The 13,034-nt window shown below is 44.8% G+C and overlaps 1 protein-coding gene across 2 annotated transcripts in view; it reads right to left on the reverse strand.

Annotated features, from left to right (window-relative positions):
• The window catches only part of DGAT1 (diacylglycerol O-acyltransferase 1), a 77,572-nt gene that overhangs the window by 18,011 nt on the left and 46,527 nt on the right, over positions 1 to 13,034 (reverse strand). For both annotated transcript variants that reach the window (XM_085890946.1, XM_085890945.1), the window contains 4 exons: positions 8,900 to 8,938; positions 8,179 to 8,220; positions 7,727 to 7,771; positions 2,583 to 2,695 (listed from right to left, as the gene is read on the reverse strand). In XM_085890946.1, the coding sequence (XP_085747072.1) occupies positions 2,583 to 2,695; positions 7,727 to 7,771; positions 8,179 to 8,220; positions 8,900 to 8,938 (239 nt within the window). The remainder of the gene's footprint in view (positions 1 to 2,582; positions 2,696 to 7,726; positions 7,772 to 8,178; positions 8,221 to 8,899; positions 8,939 to 13,034) is intronic.

Genomic DNA, 13,034 nt, shown 5'->3' on the forward strand with positions numbered 1-13,034 from the left:
TGTGCTGGTACTCCCTCACAGCCGGCACCAAATGGCAGTACAAGCGGTTCCCACGCCGGCCACGGGGTGTGTTTCATGTTAATCACCCTCAACGTAATCTGTCCTTTAAAATACTAAAGCAGTTTGTGATCAGGGCAATTAAAATCATTCAGAAACTAAGTGACAATGTGTGATTTATTTAAACGAGGGACACGAGAGAATTCATTTAAACAGTATTTACAAACGAAACGCAAGCCCCGGGCAGCGTGCATTCGGTAGATCCTTAACGAGATAATCCTTAAGCAATCAGGAACACCACTGTGGAACGACCAAGGAAAATTAACAAGACAAGGAATACCCCTTGCGACAAAGTCGTGGACCGTGTGACCTTTGTGTGGCTAAACAATGGTAATGTTTGCATCTCCACGCTGCAGGTCAGCACCCCAGCTCTCCAGAATCCCGTCCAGCCGACAGTGGGAACAACCAGGGCTGGACAGCAAATGAAACTGTCATGGAACGGGAGTCAGAAGCCACGAACCACCAGCTCGCTGTTCTGCATGATGTGGGTGAATCCCCCCAGGCCCTCCTTGAAACGTGGCAACGTTTTACATCGAGGTCCAAGGCACCACTGCTCCAGTTACCTCAACTTCTATCTCCTCGGGTTACATTTCTCCCTGTGATGCAGTTCCGTCTAGTCCGCCCCGTGCCGATTGACGATACGGCCGACAATAAAGGCGCGCTCCACCCTTGAACTCCGCACAAGTTCTGTGAACATGGCCGGGGCGTTCCCTTTTGCACCAAAACCTGCCTTCGCAACAAACCGTGCACCCACAGCCTGTTATTTCACCAAAAAGTACAGAGGACAGATTACAGAGGGATAAAACATTAAAAAAGGTTCCAAGGGAAAGCGGTTTTAGACACGAACATGCAGTAAAGGAAGATGGCTACTTTCTATTCAAATGATGACACATTTCTTAATATGCCAACTTTTCCTCATGCTTACACTAAACTTACAACAAACATGCAGTATGGAAATAACTATCGTTATGCTACACAATGTTAACCCTGAGAAGGCATTCCCACAATACCATGCATGAGATTTACATTTCTACTATAAATATGCTCCATCTGACTACATCTCTACTTATTCTTTCTGGTTTGCCTTGAATTTATATTTTCCAAATCATAAAACCCACCTTTGCTATATGTGAACAGTAATCAACAGATTCCTCAAAAAACAATTGTATATATACAATGTCATGTCCACACAGGTTAAGACCGAGCTGGATGGGGAGCCGAACGGTTCTACCTTGGAGGTGAACACGTGATCCTTGGAGATTATGGCGCGCGCCTGATGGAGAGCGGCAAGGACGCGTAGCAGACGGAGGCACACGGGTTTACACTCAAACCCACAATGAATAGACAGACACAAACAAATTTAATAAATAGGGTTTACTGAACATAAATCAAAGCGTAATTACAAAAATAAAACATGAGGTAAACTCAAGCTAATTTTGAGACACCTCCACACAGACACAAAAACAGACAAGGGGAAAGACAAAATAAAAGAAAATCCCTTCCTTTATTCTGGCACTTAGCTGGGTATCCAGAGATGATCTTTGAGGAGCTTGGGGGTCGAACCGCATCGTCCTGTGCAGGAAACCACACCCAAAATGGTGCCGAGCCACTCTCTGGGCAGGAAACGTACGCGGTAATTCACGTGGATGGTCCTCCTTCATTAAGGGCTCACAAACATTCGTACATTTTATTCTCACGATCGAATGTGCCGACCCCGCTCCACTCTTGCACCATGTCCGCTCAACGATGGCTCACCTTCCTCCTCAAACACACAACGGGATAACGCCAAGTTCGCTGAAAGACACGCTCCTGTTTTCCTCTCTCCCTCTCATAAATGTACACTTCGCCATTTAGCCCAACAGACAATGGCTAGTGTCTTGCTCCAGCACGCGGGCAAATTCACAGCACAAACACGAGAATCGCACAGCATTCTTCACCGTGTCGAGGAGAAGCAACTGTCATCTCCTCATTCTCGCACCTTCTGACATCCACCGACCAATCATAAGCTTTGGGGCGTAGTCCGTTAGCCCGAAGCCAAGGCAGGGTTTCTTGCCTTCCGGAAATGTTCGGCCCTGTTGTTGTTGTTGAAAGCATGGTTCTTTTATTTCCGGTTTTGTAAATGCAAAAACATAGGAAAAGGTCACAGGGGCAATCACATACTGGGAGGAATTAGCTTTAATCTCCAACACAGCACCACCACCCGTACGGTGACAAGTAATCTTAAGCTCACAGTTTTCTCTACTTAAATTACATCGAGATGTCTTCTGCTCGTCCACGGACCATGCTACCCGATACAATCCTAGCTTTACTATGAAATTCCTCCAACTACCCCACAAACAATACAATATCATGACTACACTTGGAAACTGAAATATACCCAACACCCTGTTGCTCCTCCAGAACGTGTCCCTCTTAACAGGCCCTTCAATAATGGCTTAATCGCTCACTTCCGTCAAACAAATAAAATAAATAGTTTACATATGATCAAAGCAAAGACCCAAAACAATGGGCTCTCAGAAACGTACCACCAGTCTCGGTAAAACTCGCGATCACCAAAGCGCAGGAGCTCAGCCACAACATTCAGGGTTGAGTGGAAGAACCAGTAAAAGAAAATAAGCCAAATGAGGTGGTTCGGCACCTAGTGGGGGTACAACAGCGCAAAAGTAAACGAGAATTTCAGATGGTAAGGAGAACCAAACAAGCACAGAGCCCATGATTGATAAATTACAAATAAGAAATGTAAGGGTCTGGTTCAACGAAAGAATTTAAATTTTAAAAACGCAATGGGAAAGAAAAATCAAGTGGCAACTTAACAGACAGACAGACAATTTCAAAATTGCAAACCCAAACGGTACCCATGGCATGAAAGATCAAAGTTTCCCAAAAGCTTGCCTCAGTGTTGGAACATGACAAACATTCAGGAATTTAAATCAGGAAAAGTTGACTTGCCCAAGGTTTCCTCCCAAGAGCTGAAATGTAATCAGGCGCCATACATTTCACAAATGTGCAACATCAATGAGCAAACTCTCAATCAACGAAGGTGGAGAGTGGCCTCTCGGACTCAAGAGAACGATTCCACCACGAGTTTGAAATACAGTTCACCACTTGAGTAATATTTACGATCCAACGGTCAGTGAATCGATCCAACTTGGGTTTATGGTGCAAACTATTTTATGAAGCTGAAATTTTGGATGAAGGGCAACATTTAATTTTCCAAGGTTTTAAAACGTCATTCAGCATTACATAATGAAGGAAGTGATAGGCTAGGGGTGCCAAATGTGAATGACACGAGAGTCCTCCATCTGTATTTCAAAAGACAGATCAACACCATCTTGGAATAATAATAATAATCATCATCAGGTATGTCACTGTTGCAGTGCAGATGCTGAAATGAGATCTCTCCAAACATTCTTATACAACACCATTGTTGCAGCCTCATCAAACATAAAACCCAAACAGAACAGTAGCAATATGATGGTATACTCCCACCTTGTGTGTGGGTGGCCTCGAAGAAGCTTCTGTCTGGGATACGAGTAAATAAGAAAACTGCAGCTTCGTTATCTTTGTGACAGCAAAGATGTCCAAACCAGGACAGTTGTGCATGGTTCACGAGAGTAGAAGGCTCTGCAAGTCGAGATATTTCATGGACTTCTCGTTTTGTGATGTGGTCCTGTCAAGGTATTCTTAGGATGTACCTGATAGCTCGCATGTTGAAGCCATCTATGCAAGCATCAATTACTTTGATACTTGTCCACGATTCGCACCTGCATCAAAAAATTTGGACCAATTGGGACTCCATACAGCCAGATATTCAGGAGTTGGTTGATAGAAGACTTCCATATTGGAGAAAGTGAGGCGAATGCTAATTGGGCGAGAGTCGCAGAGCAACACACTTTCGGCATTGAGCCTTTGAAAATGTTATTCTGGAGCCATGGTATTCAAACTCTGTTACTGTATCTATAGAGTGTGCATCAACGATGACTATTGTAGGTGCTCGGGTTTCATGAACTAAGTGACTGGATCTTTGTCTTCGGTCATTTAACTACCAGGTCAAAGGTGTCTGCTGAAGTCCTGAAAGGCCGAGATGATAATATGGTTACGGATTTCTGGGTGAGCGCAGGGTTCATGATGCCAATCCCCACCTCTTTCATACTCTGAAATAGATGCAATCTGGGTCTGTCATACCGAGGGAGGGGGGGGGGGAATCTGGTTCAATCCAAGCAATTTAGAGAGAGCTCACCAAGTGGTGTATGCACTCAAGCAAAAACACTCCAACGAAATGGTTGAGGCAAGCACTGTAACGCCACGACTTAAAAACATCGATTGATGAGGAACAGCTGGCTTGGCAAGCAACAAAAAGTATACAGCGATTCATCGGTATGAAAATCAGCAATCAATGATCAGCCATCAGCGATTCATAGGTATGAAGCTCTATCGTACAGAAACCGAGTCAACCTCTTCCAAGGCAAGGCATTTTTAGAAGGCCGAATCAAAATTACGGCGGAGACCCCGACGAGGTGAAGTTAGGCTGACGAAGGATAAACCTTTCATGAAGGTAAGCCATTAATTATCTTAAAAAAGTGGCGTTTGAATTTACCCAAATATCCAGTCTTCATTAATGCACTCCCTTGGCGTTCCCTTAGTATGCATTCAAAGTTTTGGGCCACTAGGTTTAATGGTTCTAGAATTATGAACGGACACACAGTGTGTATGTGTCGGTGCGATGTCGGGAGAGATGTGGCGGAGTATAGGAAAGGGTGTGAGGTGCGTATCAGTACCTCCCCTAGCTGGGACAGATGTTAATTGGTGATAGCTCTCTTGGACTATTTGTGCATCTCAAGTAGATGGATTGGGGGGTGGGGGGGTTAAGAGACAGAGACAAAGGCAGATCATGAAATCAGTATAGAGCCACTGCGCATCAAAAGCTTCATGTCGCCGTCTGCTTGCGGAGCCTTGCCCCAGGGTGACTGCTCTCACCCCGTCCTTTAGCTCAAATGGCAGAAAGGCAGTCTTGGTTCAGCTCAAACAAGTGGGCAGGCAATCTCAGGACCATGTCCAGGTGCTTGGCGTGCGAGTCAGCACTCATCTCTGGCATGGTATGGCTTTTATTCGTCCTGGATGGGGAATATGTCCGAGGGGAACGAGGGTCACCGGGGCACTCTGACACCATGTGAGGCAGGGCTTCGGAAAGCAAGGGTCGCTCCGCACTCTTTGACCCTTGCACGTCATGTCCCCATTGGTGTGTGCATCCTCGTGGAACACTGTTGGCTACAGCTTGGTGCAGGCACCCAGTCGTTGTAGGTTATGCTGTGGCACGTTGTAGATTATGCATCCAATGCAGGAATGACCTAGTTACATGATAATTATGGTGTCGATGTGATGTAATGAGTGTATGGTTTGTGGGACGGTGTGAGGGGAAGGATGAGAAAAAGGAATTTGGATGGATGGATGGATGGGGGAAAGTTGGAAAGTGGGAAAATCACAACAGGGATAGAACCTGCTCATACTTAACACATTTTCCCCAATCCCTGATACAAGGGGAAAGCACCTGACCAAGCACAATTACTTAGGAGCTATCTAAGGGTTCTTTTTTGTGTTGAGTGGTACACCCCAGGGTCCTTTTCCATCACTGGCACAATGTCAACAGACTCTGCCAGAAAGATTACATCATGTGCACAGTCAAGTTCAGTGAAGATCTTGCCATTTCCAAGATAGATTCCTCAGTGCCTGCTCCCATTTTGGTGTATGTTCCATTGTATGATCAATGGCTGTAAGGAACAAAGTTGGTGCTAGTGCACGTCCAATGAATTAGAAGGATGACAATTCACTTCCAACTCGGCCACAGCTTTCCATAAGTGTAAAGTTCCCGGATAAATCTGCCGATCTTATGCGGTGTACCAGCAGCTTCTAAACGAAGTCAAAGGCAGTCTCTGATAAGGAAACACCTTCATAAATCGATGCAAGCAGAAAAACCTGGGCGATCATACTCGGCATTTTTCTGCTATCTGGTGCAAGAACATTTGTTCTGTTGTTGATCCGTTTCTTGCAAAGCCCGCTTGGAATGGGGGGGGGGGGAATGGGGACGATGAGGAAACGAGGCTTTCCTGGGTATTAACCATTTGTGGTGGACTGTGATAATAAAATTGGCAGAAGGATAGCTCCATTGATAAGAGGCCAACTTCGCGTATTCATTCAGATGTATGTTGGACTGGGATCGGTTACGAGTTCGAGCCACAAGTGCAAACGATTGTTTTGCCAATGTTGTAAGGGCCGCGGTTGTGCCACTGATGGTATGTGGGTGGCAAGGGTGGCAGGATGTAATAGATCAACAAACAAAATCAGGCAGAGGGAAAAAAAGTGGGATGAAAAAAAAAGAAGTATGCAGCAGCACATGGAGTTTTTTTTTTTTTTTTTTTTTTTTTTTTTGTATACCTTGGTCGAGGCTCGTATGAGAGCTAACACACAACTCACAGCAAAAAAAATTGAATTGTAGAAGAGTGAGAGAAGGGATTAAGTGGGTGTAGTATAGCTCAGTTGTGGAAATGGGAGACAAAATGAAGTGGCGGTGCACAGCAGACTTGTAATTCAGTAGGGAAGAGCTCGCAACAACAATGGAAGACAGTTTCACATGCGAGCAATGAAGGATTTGAAAGAATCGAGGTCGAGTTTGCCCTTAGGGAGAGTAACAGGTGATACAATGGATTTTTTTCAATGAAAAGGAAATGCACTGACTGTGGGGAAGTGGGGCATACACGAACAGGAAAAGAGGTAGAGAGGAAACAAGTGATGAACTTGAACGAAGCCCAAAGGAGCAGGCAGCCCGGACAAAGGACAAACTCAGCACAAAGGCAAGTGAAAAGGCACACAAGATGTGCAAGTACATCACATCGACAAAATAACACCAACTGTTAAACAAAAAAATTCCAGAGCAGGTATCCTCAGCCAGAAAACAGGGTTAACTCGAAGGGCACTCGGTAGAGCGCATACCTCTGCCAGGCTGATTAGTTTACGTTTTGTATTCCACCGAAAGGCCGGATCTGGATTTAGACCCGAACTAAAATTTAATCGGATTTTTCTTGTCACCTAAAACTAAATCATCCAACAAGTTTTGTCCGAATCCATCCATTACCTTTTGAGATATTGTGCTATGTATCATTTTCGCCCAACCACTCAATGGTTTAAAAAAAAAATAAAAACATTCTCCGATCCAGATTCGGATTTTCAATATCGAATCAATTCTTCCTCGTTAGACCTCCAACCTGCGCACCAAGTTTCATCCAAATCTGTCCACAACTTTTTGAGATATTCTGCTATATGTCGTTTTTGGCCCAATCTCCGAATCGTGAAAAGTCCTTTTAAAAATTCTCGGATCCAAATCCGGATCATCATCAGAATAGAATAATTTTGTCCGTGTCACTTATCCAAGCTCGCCATCAAAATTTGTCTGAATCCGTCCAACTTTTTGAGATATCTTGTTCACAAACAAACAAACAGACAGACAGGGGTGAAAACAACCTCCATCCACCTTTGGTGGCAGAGGTAATTAGGATGGAAAAAAAAAGAAGAAAACAAAATTGATAAAGAAAGAAATAAAGAAATAAACACATAAAGAAATAAATAATCCAAAAGGTGAAAATATTGAAGCATATTGGAGACTTAGGATACTCACTGCTAACTTCAGCATGCGCTCCATCACTCGAGAGAGATCCATCATCTGAAAAAAAAAACACGTGGACACATCTTAAGGACAGACTGGATCATCAACAGAAGTGCTCCAAAAGGGCTTTCTACCAAATAAGGTGCGTTTACTGGAGTTCTGGCACAACCAGCGAACTAAACCTTCTAATAAAGACAGACAAACATGCAAATAGACGGACAAAACCGAGACATAAACTTTGAATAGAATGCTCCCTGAGACCAGCAAAGAACTCCCATCCATTCTATAATGAAACTGAACAAATAAAATAAAATAAAATAAAAAACAGAAACCTGAAATTACATTTTGATTTCATTATAATAATGGACGATCACCAAATACAGATAGGTATTTCACAAGATTATCAGTAAGGGAACATTCATCCTATGTTCCCATTCACCAGACAAGACCCTAATTGTACATACCATAAGTGGTTGCATTGAATTTCTGATCGTAGGAACCATCCACTGGAAGAGAGAAAAAACAAGCAAACAAAAAAAAATAACATGAAAACATGAAGGAGGAAATCCTTGCAGGCAACATTTGTGGATTTGGAAAACAAAAAAGGTTATGGAACCACCATCGAACGACAGGTAACACAAAAACGTCGCACACTCTGCATTTTACATAAAACATTAAAATGTTACTGAAGTGCCGGCCGGTACAAAAAATTTAAACTTATTAAATCCAAAGGGTATGCTCGGCCATTGAAATGTCAACCCATAATACATCACACCAAAGAATTAAACGCAGATTACCTTCCAAAGGAAACAAAGTCCGGTTTTTGCCTTAAACTCAACCTTTTTTTGGTTTTGGCTTAATAAAAGGTCCTGTAAACCTCTCAGGATATTTGTTCACTTTGAATAAATGTTAGAAGCATAATTTCATCAGCGTTAATGATGACTCATTTTTTGGAAATAAATACAAATAAACTTCTATTTTTCTCAATTCAGGGAGGTGACCTTATGGCATGTATTTGAATGGCATCAGATCTAGAAATGCTAAATTTGGCAAAACAATCTTGCAAGGCACATAGAGTTGGTGTGCAGCAGCTACAGTTGCATTGAAATGAGATCAGCGAAGCAGGATGCGTCACAAAAGCAGCCAAATGTCACAAATATCAACTTTTGACACGAGCCGCCTTACCTGCTGTGTTAGTCCAATTATTAGCTGCATGAGAAACACCTGCACACACGGGGTTGGAAATTGGAAGAATAGTCAATGGTTAGGGTGATGACTACGTTGAATTACCGACAGCAGCCAGCACAAGCCATGCACATGGCCAAACATTTGGACGTGGCAACAGTGCAAGCAAAGAACTTGTAATACTTTCTCGAATATATCAGAAATTAATTGACTACAAAAGTCCACCAGTGGAAAGAAAAGTCTTTTTTGGCAAAAAAAAAAAAAAAAAAAAAAAAAAAAAAAAAAATCAGTTCATGTGATCGAACCAGACATTCTTATATCAAAGAAAACACAATATATATATATATATATATATATATATATACATATATATATACATATATATATATATATATATATATATATGCATAAATATATAAATAAATAATTTATGCCTCCAAGAGGATTTGACCTCGGAAGAAAAGAAACTTTCAAGGATTCGTGAGGGCATCCTGAAGGTATACGTCTTTGGTTTGATTCCATAAAGTCTTGAATTTTTTGTGTTTTTCACTCATCTGGGCATTTTCTTCCTTTGGGGGAGAGGGTGGGTGCAATTGGAATTATCTGACCGATATGACCATGACGTATGATATATGAATGTTGTGGGGCCGGGCGTCGGCCGCGAGCACGACCGCTAGATGGAGCTGCAGAGTCGGCTCGACCGATCGACCGGAATTCAGATCGTACTTCTTCGGAAAACTCCGGAAAAGTACGGGTCCCTTTTTGGACCGAAGTTCGCCAATAGACAGACCACGTGGGGTAGGCTCGATTGCCAATTTCAATTTCCCCTAAATACTCACGTGGTCCAACCTACCGGGGAAATTCACCCTCGACGGCTCCCGTACGGAACGAGCCGCTTAGCGTACTCGTTCCGTGTGAGATTCGATCGCCGACATCCGTCGGTCCCAAATATCCCGTTACAACGGCAACGGCCTGGCTAACTTTCCAACACGCAGCACGCAAAGCCAATGAAGGAATAGACACGAACGAGTTGAAACGTTGAACAAATGGGGGTGTTTATTTATAATGGGGGGGGGATAAGGGGAGCACATAAGGGCAGAGCTAAACCGAATATTAATAAATGCATGTATATACAGGCAAAAAGCACTTATACAATTTACTTAGCAGACGGGCCCACGGACACACACACCCAAAGAATCGGACCAATGGTCTTTATTTGGACCTCCAGCCCGGAGAACAGTCGGGCTGAAGACCAGGGTCTGTCTTGGACCTGTCCACCTCGAGTGGTCTCCAAGCTGACTCGGTCTGGCGAGAGGCGAGCCGAACCCGGACACCGGCGAGCGACCCTTGCGGTTCTTGTGGGGACTGGCGTCGCTCGAGCTCTCGATTGTGATGAGGAGGACAAAGACGATGACGACTACCAAGACCAGCTTCTCCCCAGCTCCTGCGGCTCCTCAGGCTCTCTATCGTGAGGACGACGAAGACGACAACGTCGACCAAGACCAGCCAGACAGACTCCTGTCCCGTTTGATGGACTCCCCTTTTATGCGCTCCGGCGCGGCTCGACCCATCCCCCACTGGGAGAATCCCGGGGCAGAGGGTTGTCGTTGTTCTCTGCAGAACTGTAGTAAAGCGTTGCTGTCGTTGCACGTTGTATTTTCCAATAAAAGGAAATCCTAACTATCAAAAGTAACTCACAGCGTACAAACATTTATTTACCCATTAGACAAGGGAAAGGAAGCTATCTATAAAACACATACTTACCGATATAACTGTTCTATAGGGACTACTGAATGTTGAGTGCAGCAAGTTTCCAAATTCGCAACAATATGTGCATCAGCAGTAAGCGTTTTTTTGCTTCATTTTCGCAACCCGGGTTATTTATTTTCGTGAGCCATCAAGGAAGGGGTCTGTTGCCTATTCACCGCCAAAATAGAGGGATGTGTCTGAAGGACGTGTTGCACGATCAGAACAAGATCGCCCGTAAGGCAGGTACTCTGCTAGAAAAAAACAGAATAATAATCTACTGTAATAGGCTGGATGTTGGCAAGCTCAAGGATGAGAGGGTAACTGAGGAGTTTGAAAACAGGAGGAATTTGGGTGCGTTGGGGAATCCTGAAGAGTTGGAGTGCCTTCAACACCACCATCCTTACTGTTGTCGGTGGATGTCTTGGAACTCACCATAGGGCAAAGAAGAATTTTGTCTCAAGGGACACTGGATACCATCGACCAGTCGCAGGGCCAGGCTTCAAGGCAGAGTTGAGCTGTTCAGGGAGTTCAGGCATAAAACTGTGCGTGCTGAGGGTGGACAAGGAGGCCTATGTGTGAGGAATCTGTGAGGGGAGAGAGCATCATCTGTGGTCAAGTGATTCTCATCCTGCTTACAAGGGCATTCGCACATTGCGTTCCTCAAAGCCTGTCCCTCGGTGTACTGCAGTTGGAGCTCTTACAGTGTACTGCAGTGGTGGGCTCTTGACAGAGGAGTCTGAAGTGAAGGCCTGCTGGGCCAGTTACTTTGAGCGGCTGTGCCAGGCTGATCCACCAGCTGTTGAGTTCAATGTCAAGGGTGTGATAATCCCTATTATTGACCCTCCAATCAACTGTGATCCACCTTTGTTTGTGGAAAAACAGGCTGTGGTGAACCGGTTGAATTGGGGTAAAGCTCCTGGGATCTGTGACATCAATGCTGAACTTCTCAAGGCTGGTGGGAATGCTGTACTCATGCTGTTGCATGCAGCTCTGTGCTTGGCCTGGAATACATGCATCATCCCAACTGACTAGAAGATGGGCCTTGTTGTCCCTCTCTGGAAAGGGAAGGGTGATCACCAGGACTGCAACAATCCCCACCCCCCCCCCCCCCGCCCCCCGAGGTGCTGAATGAAGAGTCAGAGCCACTGGGATTATGGGTTTCCTCGGTCAAAAATCAGATACAGCCATTCAATGATATCTTGGATGCTGCTATCTTGCCTATGCCCGTTTGTGGTGAGGATGTTGAGGTCACGGAGAGAATAACTTACCTTGTTAGTGATATTCATGTCTATACTGGCTGTAAGCCAGAGGCCAATAGACGTCTGGGTCAGGCCTGGGGAGTTATGGATTCACTCTATCATGGGGTGTAGTGCTGTTGGTTCCTGTGTAGGACAACGAAAGTCCGAATCCTCAAGTCCTTGGTGCTTCCAATCTTTCTCTACGGACGTGAGACTTGGACTCTGATCAGGGATCTGAGACGGAGACTTAATTTGTTTGGTACCAGGTCTCTTCGGAGAATCCTTGGCTATCGCTGGTCAGACTGTGTGTCCAACGAGCGGTTGCCGAGAAAGACTCAACTGAGATTTGTTACCTGCATAGTCCTTGAGCGTCAGCTGTGGCTGTATGGACATGTGGCTCATTTTCCTGACGCTGATCCTGCTCACCAGATTCTCTCAGCGAGGGAGTCTCGTGAGTGGAGGAGGCCAATGGGCCGACCATGTGCCTCTTGGTTGTAGCAGATCGATCGGCATCTCAAGGAGATGGGGATGGGCCAGGCATCTGCCTGGGGGATGGCCAAACGGAGGCCCCTGGAGTACCAGCAGAAAGTGGATGCAGCGACGCGTTGCTCAGGCGCATGCTCCCATACCTGACCTGACTATCACATCCAAATGCTTTCCACGCGATGTACAGTGGTACAAGGAAAGGGCTGGACAAAGCAGATAATCTTGAGTCTGCGGCTGGCTTTGGAAACCAGCTGGCAATGTCGTCTGCCAGAGACAGTACTGATGATGAGGTTGAGGAATTCAAAAGCCTGATAGTTAGTCAGAGAAAACATGGTCCCTTGGCTTGATGCTCCTTATAAGGAGACATGGTGAGAAAGTTATGATTTTCTTGGATTAACTCTCAGGCTCAGATCGGTTTTCTCATTCTTAAGTACACTAACGGATGTAGCGGTTGCCAACCTGCTGTTGGCATGGAGAACTGTCCAACTCAACAACAACAACAACAACAAAAAAAAAACCTGATGGTTTTCACCATCTTCAAGGCTTCAAGACCAGCAGTCCAACATCTCAGTCTTCCATCCCGACCCATGATCTTGTCTACCCCGATCAACCCCTCTCCCACCCATACGCAGTTCATGGAGTCACTGGAACTACTAAAATAT

The sequence above is a fragment of the Eptatretus burgeri genome, chromosome 8 (assembly GCF_056783735.1).
Source record: "Eptatretus burgeri isolate ZD-2024b chromosome 8, Ebu_testis_v1, whole genome shotgun sequence".
NCBI classification, from domain to species: Eukaryota; Metazoa; Chordata; class Myxini; order Myxiniformes; family Myxinidae; genus Eptatretus; species Eptatretus burgeri.